This window comes from Poecilia reticulata, chromosome 21 (assembly GCF_904066995.2).
Source record: "Poecilia reticulata chromosome 21, P_reticulata-male-v2, whole genome shotgun sequence".
Taxonomy (NCBI): Eukaryota; Metazoa; Chordata; class Actinopteri; order Cyprinodontiformes; family Poeciliidae; genus Poecilia; species Poecilia reticulata.
The window spans coordinates 23,575,985-23,596,131 of NC_088850.1; the positions used below are offsets into that span (position 1 = coordinate 23,575,985).

A 20,147-nucleotide genomic window follows, 5' to 3' on the forward strand; every position below is an offset into this window, starting at 1 on the left:
CCGTGTGGCCACATGGGGAAATTACATCAATACAGGTTCACCATCATCTCCAGTTGATCCTTTTGTTCTGCATTTGGAAATATGTTGAAAAATGGAATAATGGTCCATTTTGACAACTCGTTAGTCACAGACGAGTCCAACAATGTAAACCAGATATTTACATACACTGCATTCAAAATGTTTCATGGATATGAAGTCAGACTGAACTGCTTCTGATAAACATTTTTATTTGCTAAATACTAAAATAAGAAATCAGATATTACAACTTTGTTCCAGATCAAAAGCGTATATCACTAATAAAGCCAATGCTTCATTAGCATTAGTGATATTGGCTTCATTGGCTTCATACACTAATGACAAAGGAATGTGGGAAAGCCCAGATGATGAGGTCATGGCTTCTGATAGTTTGACTCGACGTGTGAATAGATGGGTGGAACCTCTGTGGATGAAGGCAACACCTCAAACACCCAGCGTCATGGGCAAATCAAACGTTAGCCAATTTACACCAAATAAAAATAGGTCCGGTTCATCCTTCAGTTCACCTTAAAAATGTAGTCATAAGTCATATTCAATCATCTTCAAAGATTTCTAATAGTCAGCATTACAACCAATCTGAAGAAGCCTCTGACTGAAAATCGTTGCTGTACTACAGCCTTGTGACCGTCATGGTAACAGCAGCAGCAGAAATGATATTCCACAGTAACATGTCCTGGATGACACCATGAGCTGTTAGCAGCTCTGATAATCTTTAAATCTGTCTGGCCAGTTAGAAAGATGTTGGAGTCAGATGTGATCCATCCATCCATCCATCCATCCATCCATCCATCCATCCATCCATCCGTTATGATGGATGAATAAGAAGGTTTGAACTTCTGCCTCTCTTTGCATCCAGGAAGCTTCCTGTTCAACTCCTCTGAGGCTTGGGATAATAGTTCAGGTATTATTTGAGCTTTTAAGATCCTAATCAGCTGTTCCCGTTTGTAAAAACAATATCTTGTTGCCATGGTTACCCAAGATAACTGTCTCAAAAGCAAAAGAAGCAAAAGTAAAAATTCTTCAGCTGGTCACTCCAGAATATTCAGTGGTTCTGAAACTACTGACATCTTGACCATGTAAATGGAACAGATTAGAGTTTGAGAGAAAATGAGTTAAAAAAAAGTTATTAATTTTTTAGTTCCCTTTGTGCCCTAGTTATCTTCTCCAGCTTTCTGGAAATTGATTCTGATCAATTTCTGAACAAATTATTGGTCCAATTCTATGAGACATTTCAATGCAGCGACTGATAAATGTTATTGTTCAAAGATCACTTCAGATAAATCCACAACAAGCCAACCACGTCATCATAAATAAAATTTGTTTTAATTATGTTAGGCATAAGGATAAGTTAAAATCAGCTAAATTCTCTAAACACTTTTTAGTGGTTAGAATATACAATTAACAAGAATTTGTTTAGAACATTAAAAGCATGAGGCAGTGATGTTAAACAGGATCTACTTGTTCAGAGAAGGAACCAGGAATCCCGTCCTCCAACAGGTCTGAGAGCAGCGCGAGACTCGACACGACAAAAAGAGTCCAGTCTGAAACTCCCGAGTGTCTGACAAGTCATTGTGATGCAGGGAGACGGTGTGAAAGCTTTAACAATGCTGCCAGGGATGGAAATAATCAACAATTCTCAGATTCTCAGGAAAGCAACATGGTGACATAAACATTAAATATAGATTATTGTCTTGGTTCAAGTTAAAGCATATGTGAAAAGATCATGGAAAAGACTTAAAACAAAGAGCTTTCAGATGCTCATCCCAGGTGACCTCCGGCTTCAGTTCAGCAGGACGACAGAATGTGTGGAATGGATGAAACCAGCAGGGCCGGATGAGCGAGACGGATGGATAGTCGCTCTAAACGGCGCCTCTCCCAGTCGGGTGTGAATCAAGATCAACAGATACACAGGCCACCTGAAAGTACAGCGTCTCTGCTTGGTAATCAAATCCTTCAACTGAGCAGATTAGGAGGGATTTGACAGAATAGTTGCTGAATCTAGTAATTATGAATTAGTTTTTTGTTTTTTTATTAATCCTTCGTTAAAAGTCAAACAAGGTTGTTTTTTTGTTTTTTGTTTTGCTCTAATAGTGGTAGCTGTCATCATAAGAGTTCAAATCCATGTCAAAGTAATCCTCCAGTTGCCACTGCAGCGTCTCAAACGTGGGCCGGTTGAGTTCCTTTTCGCTCCAACAGTCCAACATGAGGAGGTGCATTGGCTTCGGGCACCTGGGGGGACAGGCCAGTCTGTTGCCTCCAGAAATCCACTGGACCGCCTGCATGTTTGTCATGGCTGCAGAAAACAAATTAAAAACAAAAATGGAACATAAGTGTTGGCCTAACAAGACACTACTGCTGGTGGAATGATTTGAAGTCTTTATAGAAGATGTCTGGATCATACTTGGGTAAGGCATCTGGCCAAATGTCATGATCTCATACAGCAAGATCCCAAAGGACCAAACGTCTGATTTGATGGAGAACTTGTTGTTATGGATGGCCTCTGGAGCGGTCCACTTCACAGGAAACTTGCCCCCGTCCCTGGCCTCATACACACTCTCACTTTCTTTCTACAATCAAACACAAAAAAATAAAGCAAACATTTAAAAAGCACTTGAGATTTGTTCTTTTGCCAGAAGTATTGAACGTTGTTTTGTTTTTTTCCCCCCATCAGCGAAGTTGGGACGAAAACCAAGACCTGTTTCCAACAGCATCTGACTTTAAACCTACCATAAAAACTCTGGCCAGGCCGAAGTCTGCCACTTTGCAGATGTTGTTCTCTCCCACCAGGACGTTCCTGGCAGCGAGGTCTCTGTGGATGTAGTTCTGCTGCTCCAGGTAAGCCATGCCAGCTGCGATCTGGGCTGCCATTTCAATTTGGTCCTGCACACGCAGAGTGTTCCCCTTATCCTCTGTTGTCAAGGTAAAAATAAGTGAACAAAATCAGTAACAATAAACTGTTTTATGGATCAGCCCATTTATATATATATATATATATATATATATATATATACATATAAACAATGAACATAAACCTCAATGCACTAAGTAGGTGTTTCAACATGTCTGATGAGTCATTTCTCAGAGCCACCTGATGAAACCGTTCAGGTTCGTCTTCATTTTACAGAGAGAACTTGGAAAGAGTTGACTCAGGCCTTCAACCTGCTCTTCCATCTCAGGAATCTCCCACATGCCTCAACAGTAACATTGTTTCAAAGTAGGTTGGAAGATTAAAGTTAAAGGAACTTTTATCCTCTTATAGCTTCAGTGTTGCTTGTTGTGAAACAATAATATTTCACTGATAAACTGTACATAAATAATGTATTGAGCAGTTTGTATTTTATCTGATCAAAAATAAAAATGCTAAATCCACATTTGAACCCCTTAAGTTCATTTTGTTGTGCAACTTGCATATCTAGGACTACAGAAAAGTTGAATTTGGTCTCTCAGTGCTGAGTAGACAACTTTGTATTTAGTTTTGATTCTTTTTTTCAATCCGTTCAGTGTTTTCTACATCTCCACTATGTTTTTTTAAAAAAAGCTATTAGGTCACTGTATTTGCTGCAGAACTGCTAAACAAGGTCATTGACTTCCAGCCAACCAATATCACAAATCTACCATTTTTATTTCTCACAGCAATTTAGTAGTCCAAGTTCCAGGATATAGATGTTACAAGACAAAATTGCAAATTTTAGAGTGACTAACAATTCACTCCAACACCCCTCAGCATCAGAACCTCTTTGGAGTGACTGGTTAAATTTGATTTTTCTTTTTAAATGCATACACCTTAACAACTGCCAATATCAATAAGACTGTCTAGTTGAGACTGTCAGTTTCTTCTGTCTGGAAATGTCAGACACAACAAAGTCGTAAGCTTCAAATAGCCAAAAAATGACAACATGTCTTTATAGTGTTATGACGTTCTGGTCATTGCTTTTCTACAAGTAGCATCACTCTGCTTATGTTAGTGATGTGTGCTAGCTGTTAGCTCCCTGAGGACAGAACCATACTGCGCGTTCTGAAAAATATGACAACATGAAACAGCTTAGGATTGTTTTTTGTTTAGGGAAACATGATCCAAATGCATTCAGTGGCGTTCATAACGCTAACTTTATCTGCCATCAAACTACAAAAATAGGTGGACGGGGTGGAACATAGAGGGATGATTTGCATTTAAAGAGACAGCACCACAACCGGTTGCTCTGAGTGATCCTTCAGAACAGGTCGGATGTGCCTGTGGAACTGGAAGTGTTGCAGTTCCACTTACACAGACACTTAAATGATTTAAATGTGAAAAGGATTTAAAAGAATGATTTATCCATTTTAAGGGAGCAACTTTCAACATTGTATTAAAAACCAGTCTGAATGTTATCAATACCACTCATTTATTAAACATGTAGAGCAGCTATTGGTCATGTCATTTCCTGCATTTCCACTGACCATGTATTTGTGCACTTTGACTTATCAAAAATGTATTTACCTAATAAAAACATTTAAAATTTTAAAAGAAACTTGTTTTTTGAGAAAATTTTTGGTGATGTGGTTTTTCAGCCGACGATCACATGATCAACTACTGGATGTTGCTACTGCCGGAAACCATGAAGGATGATGGTGTGTCATTGTTTTTAATGTTTTTCAATTAAATATGTTTTTAATTAAATATCAAATTGTGTTTGATATTTAATTAAAATACTCCAATTGAGAAATTATGGTTTTTCAACATTAGTGGAATATAAAAGTTTTGTCCACAATTTGTAACGGAAAAGCAGCTATGAACAGCTCACTGTTGGGGAAGTAGGTAGTTCTGAATGATCTATTCAAATCATTCAGAATAGAGTTTAATCCCACAGCAATGCTTGAGGTACTCCTCCTGTAACAGAATGGGCCATGGAGGATGCTAATAGCAGGTCTGAACAGGACCAGACACTGCTCTCAGAGAAAAAGGAAAGAGAATAACTGAAATGAAACCGAACCGAACTGACCAAATGTTCTCTGATCATGAGAAGCAGCTGAGAAAAGAATTCCCAGCATTTTATAACAACCTGAAGCCCTGGAGATGCCAACTCCTCCTCATAATTGAAGTGGAAAATGTGGCTGACTTACTTCGAAGGTAATCCAGCAGGCTGCCATGCTTCATCAGCTCAGTGATGATGTAGATGGGCTCCTCCATGGTACACACAGCATAGAGCTGGATCAGCTTGGGGTGCCGCAGTCTCTTCATGAGCTGAGCCTCTGCCAGGAAATCTTCAGGATCCATCGTGCCTAAGAGACACAAGTTCTAGGTTTTTGGGTCTTTTCGTTTGGTCATGTGACTGTGATGCAGCACAGGACTCGGAAGCTTTTAACAGAAGTTGAGAAGCAATGTCAGCAGTAAGGTCTCAATGTGCAATATAACATCTAATATCAGTAAATATTGGTTATTGGCCACAACATCAATATTAAATGTGGATACTGAAATTGGCCAAAATGTTCCTTATGGATGTGTCTCTACTTTGTACAATTACAGAATAGTGAAGAAAAATCACCAGGTTTGAGGGTCTTCACAGCGACTTCTGTGGTTTCATTCCACATCCCCTTATAGACTTCTCCAAACTGTCCGGCACCCAGCTTGTCCTTCAGCTTGATAGAGTTGCGAGGAATCTCCCACTGATCCACCGTGTTGTAAGACAGGCCAAAGGTCTGAGGAGCCTCCATCTGCACCGACAGGACAGTTAGTAATGACAAACTAAACATCAGGGATCAGTGTCTACATGTCTCCTGCATGTTGTAGTTTACCTTCCTGCATGGCTCGCCCAGGAGCACACACAGCCCATCACTCTGTCTAGAGTAATACTCCACCAACTCCTTCAGCGTTGGGAAGGATTTGGTTTTTGACACGTAGTAGTGGCCATTATCCAGCTTCTGGAGCTTGTAATGTTTCGCTCTCCCTTGGTGCAAAACTAAAAAAAAGAATACAAAATCCTTTTAATCACCTCCAAAAGAGAAACCAAGTTATACTAAATCAGTCCCCTACCAGCCACACTGCCTGTTGGAACCTAAAGCACACCACAACATGTTGTGATGGAGCAATAACAAAAGACTAAATCAAATCAAAAACGTCTCAATGTTATAAAACAAACGCAAAAACTGTGAATCAAATTTGGAAGCAAAGCACATTTATGGTCCAGTTAAAGTATACTGCCTCAGCCAGAACTGATTTGGAAAAGCTCAAATATTTTCCCTTGAATGTTGTTCCATCATGGTTCCTATGGTAAACAAAAAAAAAGGCAAAGAACACAGAACCACTCAAAATTTAAATATTACCGCAAAACCCATTCATCTCTGTGAATAATTAATTACACAGAGATGAATGTTTGAAAGCTCCATTAATTATGATTTTTCACTTGCAGGTAATCGTGAATTTGAAATCAGAATATTCTATAAACAAAATGTAGATTCCACACTACTTAAAGGATGTTATTTTCTAAAGTACTTTTAATCTGACAAGACTCATTGTGTTTCTATAAAGGCGGTTCTACAAAGTATTGACTCAGCGATACTGAATAATAAAAATGCATTCCTTCCAGATGTTTATCATTTAAAAACTTAAAAACTCAGCCATCATTTTCCTTCCACTTCACAGTCATGTGATACTTCACATTGGTCTAACATATAATTTCCAAATAAAATAAAGTTGAGGTGGTAGAAATACCAGTTATTCCATAGTCTGTCTCTAAGAGTTGTGTTTTAGTATGTGTAATATATGAGTTTCTGACAGGATTAATTATTAAACAAGTCACCAACTCCAGTGATACTTTGCTCACTGCATTGTGTCCTTATTGCATGTCACATTATGGTTTTAAGCTCTTCCAAGCCATTTTCTTTGTGAACAGGGTCAAGTCAAAAAGCGGCAAATGGAATGATATTTTATAAGCTCATCACTTTTTTAGGTTGGAGTCGTTGGGAAGCAAACTGGAATGCTAACCTCAGTAGGCTGGGGTTGTTAGCTTTGAAAGTTGTTCCAAAGCTAACAACTTCTAGCCTTCCCAAAGCTAGAAGTTGTTAGCTTTGGAAAGGCTAACAACTAGCATGCCTAGGTTGGTGACTTGTGCCTTTTTCCTCTTAAGAAACATTTTTAGCATGCAATACAATAGTGAAAGTTGCATAAAGGGTCATATTAGTGCTTTCACAAATTAAAAGTTTTGCAAATCACAAACTAGGTTTTAAATACTGGTTTAATGTAGTATAAATTTGATAAGTACTGAATTTTTTAAAGTAGAGCACACTAAAAATGCTCAAAGTGCAATCACCTTTTCATTATTTCCTGAATGGAAGCTGCAATTGGAAGCCAAAATATCACAACCAGCAGTATGTTTATACTTGATGTCATATCTGAGCATGTCCACATAAAACACAAAGGAAGCAATTTTCATCACGTTTACATCAACGACAGACGATTTCAGCATTTCTGCTGAAGTACGTCGGGGCTTTAAGCCTGCTAGTTGCCAGCCTAACACTAGCCTATCCATGCTAGTAGACAGCAGAAGATGAAGGAAATCCAGTTGGTGGCCAAGCTACACATGCTAGTCACCAGCCTCTCCAAAACAAACACAAGTACAAGTACTCCTACATATTTGCCAGAGCCTGCCACTCAGTTAATAGTGCTGGCCCATCATTAATCAGATCAGTAGTCGGCTTTTGAATGGATGTAACCCTCTGCAATAAGGAAGTAGTCACCACTTGGTTAGCTGTAGTCTTAATTTTGGCACCAATACTGCACCATAATATCCTGTCAGAATGCTGCTTGATTCACAGTGCTGACAGTAGCTCATACAGTGAGCAACACTGGTGATGATTGTGGTGACTAGTGGGTTGCTGCTTCAACGCTCAGACGTCTCCGTCGTGTCCAGAAAGCCTGGTGGCAGCGGTCACTTCTGTCAGCTGACCTGTTATCCAGTAGGTTGCCACCATCAGCGTGTGAATGTAGGGCAGGACATTTACCATTTAAAATGGACATTTACCACTTAATGCTGCCCTATATAGTTATAAACTAAATTAATAAAATAAAATAAATAAATTGTCTGCATCAGCATCAGAGAGGAATCAGCCAGTGTAGCATTCTGGTTATTGTTCTGTATGAAGTACAAGATACCAGGTTAGATAACATGGGAGACCTGAATGCTGGACTCTTCTTCTATGGTTCTGCGCATGTGTGACGACAAAAAATAAAAGAAATAAACAAATGCTTAAAAAAAAGCAAATGTTATTTCCTTACCTGAGAGGGAGTACTCTCCTTTCAGACTTTCAGAGTTTCTAACGAGGAATGCTCCTTCCTGGTTCCCTTCAGCCTGCAGCAACTTCTCTGCATCCAGTCGCTTGGTGTCTGGGAAATACCATCTAGAATCAATTACAAACATGGTTATTTTTAGATACTTTTTTTCCAATTTTAACTTAATTTTAAATTCTTCTATTTATTTTTATTAAATATGTTATTTCACCCAGATCTTAAAGGCAGGGATTTATGGAATTTAGTAGTTATAATTCTGAGCAAAGAAAGCACATCTTCCTGGAGGCTCCATTCTCAGGCCACTGTTATTCAACATGATCCAACTGGCTCAGATTATGGAGAACTACAAAATATCACAAAATAAAATGTGCATACTTTTATTTCCTTTAAGTATGCTGCATTGTCTGTTAGTGGAAACTTTTGAGTTACATGGAGATGCATGTCTGACAAAAAGGACAAGGTGCTCATGTGATGAAGATTTGTATCAAATATTGAGCATCATTATGACACAGGTCCTATGGATAAAGCACAAAATTTGAATAAAATATACACAAAATATTATTTTTTCAAATATCTGACTAAACTAACCTGGGTCATGTGAGCACAACAATGTATATTTTCCAGGTATTTGCTGAATATTTTTTATTTTAAACATTGTACTCAGTGGATGATGCCTGTAAAAGCCCTTGTCCAGGAGCAGAACTCAATACATTATAATAGTTTAAAACAAATAAATACTAAAATTATATATTATGACAATTAAGTATAAGTAGTCATATAAATAATTATAAAAGTATCAATAAATTGAATTAAAAATATTTTTTATATATTTTGAAATTTGTCCCTAGTTTTTGTCAACACCGTCAGAAATGAAAAGAATGTCAAAAAAAATTAGGCATTATTGGGGGGCACCAGAACTTCTGAGGACCCCATGATCATTTCCCTTCTCTTCCTTTGCTAAGAGGACTAGTTAGCTCTGGTTAGCTTAAGTTATTCTTTAGTTTTTTTCTTCAGTTTTATTCCCAAGTTGTTTGTCACAACCATGATGTGTCAACACCATAACTGACAATTTACAAAACTTTGATGAAATTTTGTGAAATAAAAGCTTAATTTTGGTATACTGTAAAGATTTCATGGACCTGATGAGCTACAATATGGCCTCCTTCAGAATAACATCATGTAAATTGAGGTAGTTTGGCATTTCGTCAACTCCGTCAGATGTCAACTCCAGAGTTTTTGAGACTTTCAATGAAATTGTTGTCAAATCTCACTTAAATGTGCAATTTATTCATTTTAATGTATTTTACATAAATTGCATTACTTCACATGTATCAAGTTTTTCATTTTACTCACTAGTTTGTCATCACCTTCAGTTCTGTGTCAACTCCATCATGCACTGTCAACTCTGTCAGATGGACTTTTTGTTGTGTTTTTTTTTTTTTTTTTTTTTTTTGTTTCTTGAGAAGCATTTGTCTGTAAAATGAGTGAAAATATCATTAATAGGGTATTTTAAAAATCATTTTATATTTATTTTTGTCAGATTGTGATAAAGTTCTGGGTCAGGTGGATTAAAAATGTATGTTTTTAAACAATGTTGCAACTGGGAGCCTGCACCTTAGCATCTTTACATTTCCAAAACATTATTTGTCATATTTGCATACATAAAGTTGAGAAATAATAATAAAAAATATGGGAAAATTAAAACCCATTTTGTCCCTATTCTCAAGAATCACTGAACTGTCATCTGATACAAGTATTTATTGCAAATAAAAGTGATTTGAAGTCACATCTTCATTGCAACAGCGATCTGTTAAAACATTTTGAAAAGTAAATATGATCAATAATTTTTGAAAACATTTTCTACCATGAGACTCAGTTTGTTCAGAAAGTCTGTTCTGTTCTGAGATAAACCATCTCAGAACGGATCACCACCGCCCTGATGAGGTCTTATGTGAAAAATATTTTTTAATAAATGATAGCTTAAGAATGAAGATAAATAGCTTCGCTTAGAATCATTTACGTTTGATTTATGTTGCTGTTGAAGTGAGTCATTCTCTGCCGCTTCCTGGTTCTGTTTGCAGCGTAACGTTGTGATGATCGTCTAATGAACTCTCACTGGTCCTGGTTCAGAGCTGCAGATGTAAACTATAGAGCCTCAGATCATTAGAGACCAGTTAACCCAGTAAGCAGACAACATTCAGCTGTTCAGTCCTTAAACAGTTAGCCAATCAGGACTGCAAACATGACTTCTTACTGCAGCTTATCCATAAAGTTCAGACATATTTCAATCTTATGTTTTAATTCATCTATATTTATAATTTTATGCAATGATTTTCCTTTTTTTAATGAGATTTTTGTCCTTTCAATGTGCCTTATTTCCATTTTTGTGTTTCCTGTAAAGCTCCGGTCATAAACAGGGCTCTGTAAATAAACTGGCTTCCCCCTTTCTTAAGCAGGATGAAGCGACAACATTCTTACTTTGTCACCAACCAGTAGATCTGGATTCCTGAATCAAACATTCTGCATAAACTGTACAGACCTAGTTGAAAAAAAAAGTATCCAACAAAGGCAACAACATTCACCTCCCTCCCCATCTGATGAATAAGACCTCTGAGCTACAGGAAGAATCAAACCATTTTTAAAATCAGTTATGACATACTTCTTGAAACAATTTCAAGACTCCTATCTTTCTGGCTTTGACCAGTTGCCTGTAAACTGAGTCAGCAGCAGAGAAATAATCCAGCAGAAGCTGATAAAAAAATAAAGCTTTGGACTGGTGAAACTCCCAAACAGGAAAAGGTGTATTTTAAGCTTGGTGTATGTGTTGCAGCTTTCAGCAACAAATCAAAGGCAGCCGAGCCTCCTGACATCAACCCCACATAAACTCTTTAAAGGGACTCCATTCCTTGATCCTTCTTCTAGAAACCAAGAAGTAGCCGAGTTCACTTCAGGCATAAAAATACATCTGTCCTGTGTGTCTGTCTCCAGCCTGGATGCCACCTGACAGCAGAGAGAGCCTATGAGGATTAAGTATTGAAAATAGATGGAGGGATCTTTTTTCCCCTCAAGTAAGCCTGAGGCAACAGTACAGAGAAATAACACTCATAATAGGAAGAATCTTCTGGAAGGACCAGGAAGGAGACATCTCCTTTGATAGCTTTAAGTTGGAATTAAGGTTGTTTAGATAAAACAAGCTTTTTCAGTGAAGTGTTCTTTAAAATTGCCTTTTCACTTTATAAACATGAACTATGTTGACGAATATTAACCACGTCTAACATTTTTGTTTCTCCAGAACCGCCACAGATTACCCCTCCTATTATGTTCGTTTCTGAGGTACAGCAATAATGTTCGTGGGTCAATTTGACCCGGGGAGTGTTTTATCATGTAATAGTGTCAGAAACCAAAAAATTCCTCCAAAATATTTTTTTATCTGATTATTAACTCCAATACTAACCATCTCAATAATTTGTGCAATTATGTTTTTTTATTTATCAGAAATTAAGGATTAATGACGACAACTTACTCAATTACTCATTTGGACATAAAAAATGGGATTTACATTTTTTATGTCCACTGAAAAAAACCTAGATACAAAAAAACAATTTCCTTGAAAGTGATCTTTGGTAATTTTTTTTATATTACATTTAATTTTTTTTTTTTCAAAGGGTGATCTTTATAATTGAACTTGAGACACACATACTGTTCCGGGTCAAATTGACCCGCCAATTAAAATCAAGATAAATGAGTCATGCAGAGAGTATTTATGTTCCCCTCCACTTCTACTGAGTGTCCACTCAGTGTGGGTGGAGTTTACCCACGGGAACAGAATAGGTTCCCGTCAAAAGTTGTATGAACACCTGCTTTCTCGCAGTTCATTGTGAAGTAAAGAGAGTAGGGAGAAAGTGGGTTTGTGTGTGTCTGCGTGTGCATGTGTGTGTGTGTGTGTGGTGAAATAAGGTTCATAGCTGTAAGGAAACAAACAGAATTGGACATTTTTAATCTTTTTTTGCACTTTAACTTGACTGCCGGGTCAAATTGTACAGTATTGAACAGTATCGATGTAACAAGTACATGCAGGGGGGGCTGCAAATGTGTAAAATGAATACATTTTCAATTTATATGTAGAGTTCGCCTATTAAGACAAATAGAAAAAGTTTCATGCAATAAAAATACTTGCAACTATTTTAAAAATATTTTTAAACTTTAAAACGGGTCAATTTGACCCGCAACATAACAGGAGGGTTACACACCATGTTTTGTTCATCAGTGGAAAACTAAGACTGAAAACCATTTCATGTCAGTGAACGTGCAGAAAACAAAACTAACAAAAAAATAATCATAGCATAAAGCAAGAACATCCATTAGGTTCTGATCAAACATCTGAAACTTGTACTCTGGTGATAATCTGATGTTCTTTGCTTTAGTGACAGTGAGAACTTTGCTGCAAACATGCTGGTCAAAATATTTTCTTCAATCCTTCATATAGAGGTGAGTTTCAGAGAATTTGAAATCATTGAAAAAAAGTTCTACTTGATTATTTTATATTCAAAAAGTGAAACTCAAGATTTATGACAACGTGACATGAATCACATTGTGAGATCATAAAGTGATGGTGATTATGGTTTACAGCTGACAAACAAAAATCTATTTTCTTTTAAGTCAGTAAAATATTTTTAATACGTAAATCCTGAGTGATGGTCATGTTGGAGGTTAAGTGGGGAAACTTGTGGCTGGCAGACAGACCAACTGCCTGGCAGACAGACAGCCCTTCAGGTGAAGCAGCTACAGATGATTGCTAAAGAAGCTGGCGCTTCATAGATTTTGTATCGGAACATTTTAATGGAAGATTGAGTGGAAGAAAAAAGGGTGAAATAAAAACATGTAAAATCAAGAAAGGTAACTGCTGCCTTCAGAGGAATGTAAAAACAAAGTCTGTTCAGGAGTTCAGAGCAGATCCACCCATCAGACTGACCTGAGGGTTGAGCTCCTCTGTGTTTGGACGCTTATTCCCTCTGACTTTTGTTGTAGCTTTTAAGTTTGGACAGTAGTGATGCTGTCCAAAAGTAACTGACTAATCAGCATTTTTGAGTTGCTCATTAGCATCTCAAAAAATACATGAGCCGTTAGCAAATCATGAGTCATGAGACTGACATACACAGCAGCCTTTCAGACTGACTGCTACAGGCTGGATCCTGCCCACATCGTCACCATCCACAACGACTCTTTTAAAGTACTGATGAGAACATTTCATTTCTTTGGGATGAATAAAATATTTTAGAACTAAATTAAACTTTATTGTCCATGAGGCATTGACAGCTGTTCACACTGCTAAGAGGAGCAACGTGCATTGTAATGACTAAAGGTGTCACTATGATGTTTTGGTTGGCAAACTAATCTCAGCTTATTTAGATGATGGCGAATGTCCAACTTCAAATAAAAACTTGCAACATGAACCTCCTCTCTTCAGGTGAATGCTACTGTACATGTGTGATGATGCATTCACTGGATCCCACTGAACACCCAGGCTGCAGCAGCCGGCCCGCTGCTCCTACAGCTGCATGTCCAAAACTTTAACCTGATAAATTAGCACAAGCCTCCCAGGAACAAAATGACCTGATCAGAGTATCAGTGGAGGTTTCATCACCACAGTAGGTAAGGCATAACTTTCTGCCTGACTGAAAAGCAGAAAGGCTGACTAGTCATTAGCATTCCATGAGTCAGTGATAAACAGCACAATGTTGCATACCTCAGTGTCTCTTAGTCATGGAACATTTTTTTCCAGCCTGTAAATCCGGTTTGGTGCTGAGCAAAGCTAAGGCCTGCACTGAATAAAGAAACTGATTTTATTCTTGTAAAGACGTCAGGATAAACCAGCTGACAGCTGGGTAACAAATGAGCTGGACCAACCTGCTGGTCAGTGTAACCCTCATCTTTGTTGGACTTCCAGTCATCTTTCTGACTGCAGATTTCCCACTTTGCAGTCAGATTCTTATCACACAGCTCAACACAAATAGCCTTTGAACTGAAACCTGAATTGAACACCATCTACAGTAAATTACAGTTGTTCTCAAGCCAAGTTGTGAACTGTGTAACTGAAGAGTGCAATGTCCAGGAACTATCAGGAAAGTGGCTTTAATGTGTTGTTGTTCTTGCATGTTTGGTGTGAACAGATAACTGGGAAATCAAAACTTCCTGGTCTGGGATAATGATCAACTCTGTTCAAGGCAAACCTGAGTCAAACATCTGCCCACAAGAGATATATGGCCCACAATCACATTTTTATAGGCTTATACTGGTGTAGCATGACAGAAATAAAATTTACAGTCATTTTCCATAATTCTCAATATATGGCATAAATAAAAGTCACTGATTTCCACTTAACACATTGAGAGAATTAGTATTTTTGAATTTTTACCACTTTAAAATAACCTCCTACTTTCTGTATCCTGTCCTTAGTTAACAGTTTACACACAAAGTCTAACTTTGTGTGAATGTCACCATAATTCCTGAGTCATTTTAATAAATTACTTTATGACTTCTGGTTAACAGTGACGTTAGACAATACCTTAAAAACAACAATCTAAACCCAGACCTTTTTGCTATATATTTTACTAGTTAGAAGGAAGTCTATAGAGTGGCTCATGGGCGGTTCTAGACTAGAGCTGGTTCTGATCTGTAGAACAGAACCAGATCTACAGAGCAGAACTGTAGGCCTGATCCTGCTCTGAAGAGAAAACACCAACATATGTTTCTTATGTGATGTGTGCTGACACAGAAACTGTAACTGGTTCCTTAGACCACTTTCATTTTTTACCTTTACATATTTACTTCAACAGTGAACTGATAATTAAGGTGTTTCTCTTTTAGCCTCAGTTTAGCCAGGGGTGAAAGTAGTTTTAAATTCTTGGGGGTACTATGACAATATTTATCTTTGTGTGCTTTGGAGTTTCTGTGCTGATGAATTTTTTTGCAAAGCGATAAAAGCTGGGTAGCTCTTGAATTGCTACAAAATAAAGCTGTATTTCCTTCAGCCCACTGGCTGTAATGTCGACACCTTGAGATGCCATGAGAACTAAATCCTGAACATCATGGCATCCCAGTTTTCCCATGTCTGGCATATAACCATTCATTTTAAATTTTAAACTGGTTCTATTGATCCTGTGTCCAGACAGAGGGATAATCAGTAGCCCAGCATCATGACCTGTTTGTTCTGAAGATCCTGCAGCTTCCGCTTCTCTTCCTAACATGGCGCCTCTTGTTAGGCGCCATGTTATGTTAAAGCTCATTTTCTAAAGATGGTATATTTTTCCTCCAACAGGTTCCAGAGGAATCACCTCAGATGTTGGACTGGATTTTACTTCAATGTCATTTGTGAATGTTAGCTTCTCATTTTCAAAAGTGGAACAATAAATGTTGAAAAAGGTTACCATTTTGGAGAAAATCTCATCAACATCAATATTTCCACTAAATAAGAGGCAAAACAAATTTGTTTGATAAAGGAAAAGCCTCTCAGACTCTGAGCTCAAAGCACCAAACTATTTTTTTATATCATACAATTTCATTTCACATAATTATTGCGGTAGAAGCCATTTGTTTGTTAAATACTTAATGAAACATATTTACCGTGTTTGATGTTTGTTGTAAATGACGTATAGTCACAAAGAACGAGGTAATTAGTCCAAGTTTGTCGTTTATTGAACGTTCAGAAACTACAGCGGCTGTGATGAGCCAATGCAAAAGTAAAAAAAGGTAAAACAACCTGAACAGGTGATCAACTCTAAACCACTCGCAACTTTCTACTCTCCATCTCTCTGTCATTTAAGCACACCCGTTGCTATGGCAACCTCCTGCGCTCCACAAGCCGACCCGAGATTAAGTTAAAAACATAACATTCAGTCTGTTACGATATCAGGTTTGCAGGCTTGATATTTATTTTGCGATCATTAATAAGTGCTCCCTGAACACAGCTGTGGTTGATTAGTTCATTTTAAACTCCTGCTCTGCTCGTTATTTTTGGTAATGGAACCGAATTGCACAGAATTGCGCAACACCTTGTTGAAACAATAATCACTGAGATTATTATTGCGGTTGGGTCATTAATTTGAACACGTTTTGTTGATTTTTTTGTTGTTCTTTAATAAAGTTACGAACGTTTTGATAAGGAGTCAGAGGAGGACGTGCAGGTCTCAACGTACTGGCTGCGTTCAGTTTGTCATCTAATGTCGAGATCGAAGCACGAACAGTTCAGAAACAATATGAAATGAGAAAAAAAAGCTATTTATCAACTGATTGAGTCATGTTTTAGATTGTTCTTGAAAAACTAATCAGTCACGGCTGATTAGTGGGTGAACTCACGGCTGCACAGTGAATCCATTGAATGTTTTACAGCAGACAGCCGCTCCCCTCTTGACGGTACTGTGTACCCCCCGCTAAATCTTTTAGGGGTACGCGGTACCCCGCCGTACCCCCTTACTTTCACCCCTGAGTTTAGCTGAGGCAGGATCAAAGTTAGATCAGGGCTCTGCAGCTCCGGAGCCACAAGCATCTCATCTCTCTGACTCTGAGGCTCATCTAATGTATTAAATGATGCAGTATTGCCCTGTGTTTTCCCTTTTTTTTTCTATTGCGCTGAAGCTTTTGCATTTGTTGACCCTTCTGGGCCGCCATAAGTCTGAAAACAACTTAATGAAAGAGTTTAATATTTACCATGGCCTTATGAATCAACAGGCAATGTGCTTGTCACAACTGAACCAGCTAATGAACCATTAGAGCCATGCAGCTCTGATCTGGGAGCCTACTGATTGTTTTTTTATGAGCACGAAGTAAAAAGTCTCATCCTATTAAGATTATGCTTTTTATTTTGACACCAAGTCCATGATAACACTACATTTTCAATCATAACTTTCTAGTTATTTATGTGGGTCGGGACTTTAACAAGTTAATTTTGAATAAATAATTGCATAGATTCTAAATGCACTAGAAATTTTAACGCAATTAATTCCCTTTTTGTCTCTGGTACGACCATAAATCTGATCCCCAAGCAACAACATGATGTAAGGAGCCAACTGGAGGTTCCTGAAACACTTAAAGCTGAATGGATAGAAAAGCACTTTGCACCGATATTACGGTTCTTTTAAATAACATGTCTTTGTTGTTGCGTGCATGTCTGCTTATCAAATAATTCATCTGCAAAAAGCATTTTTGAATTGCTTTTTGCAATTCAAAAAGCAATTCAAAAAGCAATGATAAAAGCTGATCGCTTTTATCACGATCAGCTTTGTGATAAAAGCTGATCGTGATTAATTACGGACTCTGCAATAATTTTTATTTTTATTTTTTTTTATTTTATTTTTTTAATGTCTCGCCGTTGGCTCTGGCACATGATCCAAACTGAAATAAAATGACTAAAGCCAGTCTAATGGTTTAACACTTTGCTCATATGTTTTTTCAGTTTTTCATTTAGTAAACTTCACCAAAATAACCTAATCACATCCTATAATTCATCTACAGTTTATAGGTGTCACTATCAGTCTTTGAAATATTCAATAATAATAATATACATTTTAAAATTCTGAGATGTACTGGAACCCTCCATCTATTCATCCAAATTTGTAATAATCAGAATGGGAGCCACAGGAAGTGGGCTCCTAAATAAAGTTTAGTTCAGGGCCTAGTACAACTTTCAGGAAGCCGTGAAAAACACAAGGTGCTTTGATATTCCAGGAAATATTATCTCCTTCCACGTACCTAAGAATCTGGGTTGAAATACAGATTGTTACATATTCTGGTAGTTGCTGTGACTCTACAATAAAATAAAAACATTTATTGGAGATGAAAGAACATGGTTAGAATCTCAGTTCAATAAACCCATACAGTTTATTGAACTATACAGGTTCAATATATTATATGAAGCACGAACTATAGAAACAAGAAAGTGACTTTGCTGTTTTTCTGCTGTATATGTAAACTAATATAATAACCTAGTTTATATTAGCTTTGAAGTTCCAGGTTTTAGAGGTGAGGGACAACAAGCTAAGCTTCTTCTCACTCTTTTTTTAATACACCAGCTGGTTTCTTTGGTTATAGAATAGAATATTTATTCCCAAGGGGAAATAGCTTATTGGTTGACAAGCTAGTCATCCAGGTGTTAAATATGAGTTAGTAGGAGATATCAAATTTCTTATATATATAGAAAGATAGATAGAGTCTATATACATATAGATAAGTGGCCGTCAGTCTGTCCAGTCTATATTTAGTGTTCTATGGTTACTGTGCTTCCTTAACTTTTATTGATATTGTGATATGTGTATTATTTTGTAATAGGTGAGAAGCTAAGTGATTAAAAATAAAAATGTATAACATGTTTTGATAAATTATAAAATACAGATTAAAATATGTGACCATGTGTGTTTTCAGGGCCGCTTCCTAACAGCGCCCTCTAGTGTTACAATAGATCATCATAATCAGAGAATTTAGTAGAAGCCCTGACCTCAGGAGGTTCGTTAAATCCCGTCACCAGTTCAGAAACTCAGAAGTAACCACTGAGGAAACATGACTCCTTACTGGACAGAAAAACTCACGGTTCAGCATCAATGCTCTCCACAGGGGCCACGTAGTTGGCCGGGATGTATCCCCTTTTGTCGATTGAGATCCCGTTCACGGCTCTGGCGATCCACCACTCCCCGGCGCTGGTGTCCAGGACCTCCAGGATATCCCCGGTGTTAAAGGTCAGGTCGTTCTCGGTACGAGCGGAGTAATCAAACAGGGCGATGTAGCGCTCCGACTTTGGCGGTGAAGGTAGAGGTCTGTTTTCAGGGGGACCTTCGGGACCCCCGGTCATAGGGTTCATCAAAACCGTGATTGTTTTGTTCTGGTCACGTATCTCCTCCTGCCCCTTGCAGGCTTTACAGCAGCAACCGCAGCACGAAGCAACTCTGTCCCAGAGCGAAGAGGTCTTCTCCTGGGTCCCCATGACGATTTCAATCACAGCCTTACACTTTGTTAAAGCTCTCCTGCTGCCCTCATTATGCCATAAAACACAACGATATTAATAATGCCACTGCGAGACAGCGGCGACCTTTGACCGCAGCGGAACAAACAGGTCTGAGTGGAGCGGCTGAAGCTGTGAAGCTTCCTGGTTGCTGAGCTGCTTCTGGGTTCAGGTGGATGAAATCACCTCCACCTGCTGAGGAATGAGGAGTGGCCGCTGTCACGCTGACGTCACGGCCCCAGCACGTCACTGAGGAAAACACAGGAGGCTCAACAACATGCAGCCTGCTAAAAATACAACTGGCAACCAACCATTTATTTGAAGTCGTTTTGTCTGTGGCCTTATTAAACCTTGACGTCATGTCTGATTATTAAAACTATTCCCTTTCTAAAAAAGTGTAATTTTAATAAACTGGATCATATTTAAGTATTCTGAACTTCCTAGTTTCACTAGTTTCCCACAAGGCTGATTCTGATTCCGATGTGTTGAATAAAGTAAATTGTATTTCTACTTTCTTCTTGTTGTCTTGCTTTGTTCTATAAGAAATCTCCACCACTCTGCTTCTCATGTCAGTGAGTTCCAGGTGGCTCACTGAACAGGTGGCTCACTATGGAAGTCCAGTTGGTCACTGCTGCCTTGGACTGGGCTCTTTCTGCACACAGTTTGCTTTTTTCAGATTTCAAATATGCTTTGTCACATCTCTGATGTGCAATAAAAATGACATAGATGTCCGTCCATTCATCCGTCAGTTGAAGTAATGTTCTACTTCATACATTAAGAACCAAAGATGAACATTAACTGATGACCCAATGCATCAATCTGACACTGACTGTTTTTTGAACACTTTCATGTGATGTT

General features: G+C 38.0%; 1 protein-coding gene across 1 annotated transcript; it reads right to left on the reverse strand.

Moving 5' to 3' along the window:
* Window positions 1-1,337: 1,337 nt before the first annotated feature.
* Window positions 1,338-19,475, reverse strand: frk (fyn-related Src family tyrosine kinase). The gene is made up of 8 exons (XM_081602211.1): window positions 18,880-19,475; window positions 8,288-8,409; window positions 5,809-5,972; window positions 5,559-5,727; window positions 5,137-5,295; window positions 2,764-2,945; window positions 2,438-2,603; window positions 1,338-2,329 (listed from the first exon to the last, which is right to left on the reverse strand). Exons 1-8 carry the CDS (start codon window positions 19,269-19,271, stop codon window positions 2,121-2,123), a joined length of 1,563 nt encoding a protein of 520 aa, XP_081458337.1. The 5' UTR covers window positions 19,272-19,475; the 3' UTR covers window positions 1,338-2,120.
* Between the last annotated feature and the right edge of the window lie 672 nt (window positions 19,476-20,147).

What these genes read in the sequence shown, in the direction of transcription:
- frk (XM_081602211.1), bottom strand. Translation starts at nt 19,271, where the DNA reads ATGGGGACCCAGGAGAAGACCTCTTCGCTCTGGGACAGAGTTGCTTCG. An exon ending in TGGGCGAGCCATGCAGGAAG is followed by an intron (nt 5,728 to 5,808) that starts GTAAACTACAAC and finishes CTGTCGGTGCAG; the next exon opens with ATGGAGGCTCCTCAGACCTT. An exon ending in GCCTGGCCAGAGTTTTTATG is followed by an intron (nt 2,604 to 2,763) that starts GTAGGTTTAAAG and finishes GTTTGATTGTAG; the next exon opens with AAAGAAAGTGAGAGTGTGTA.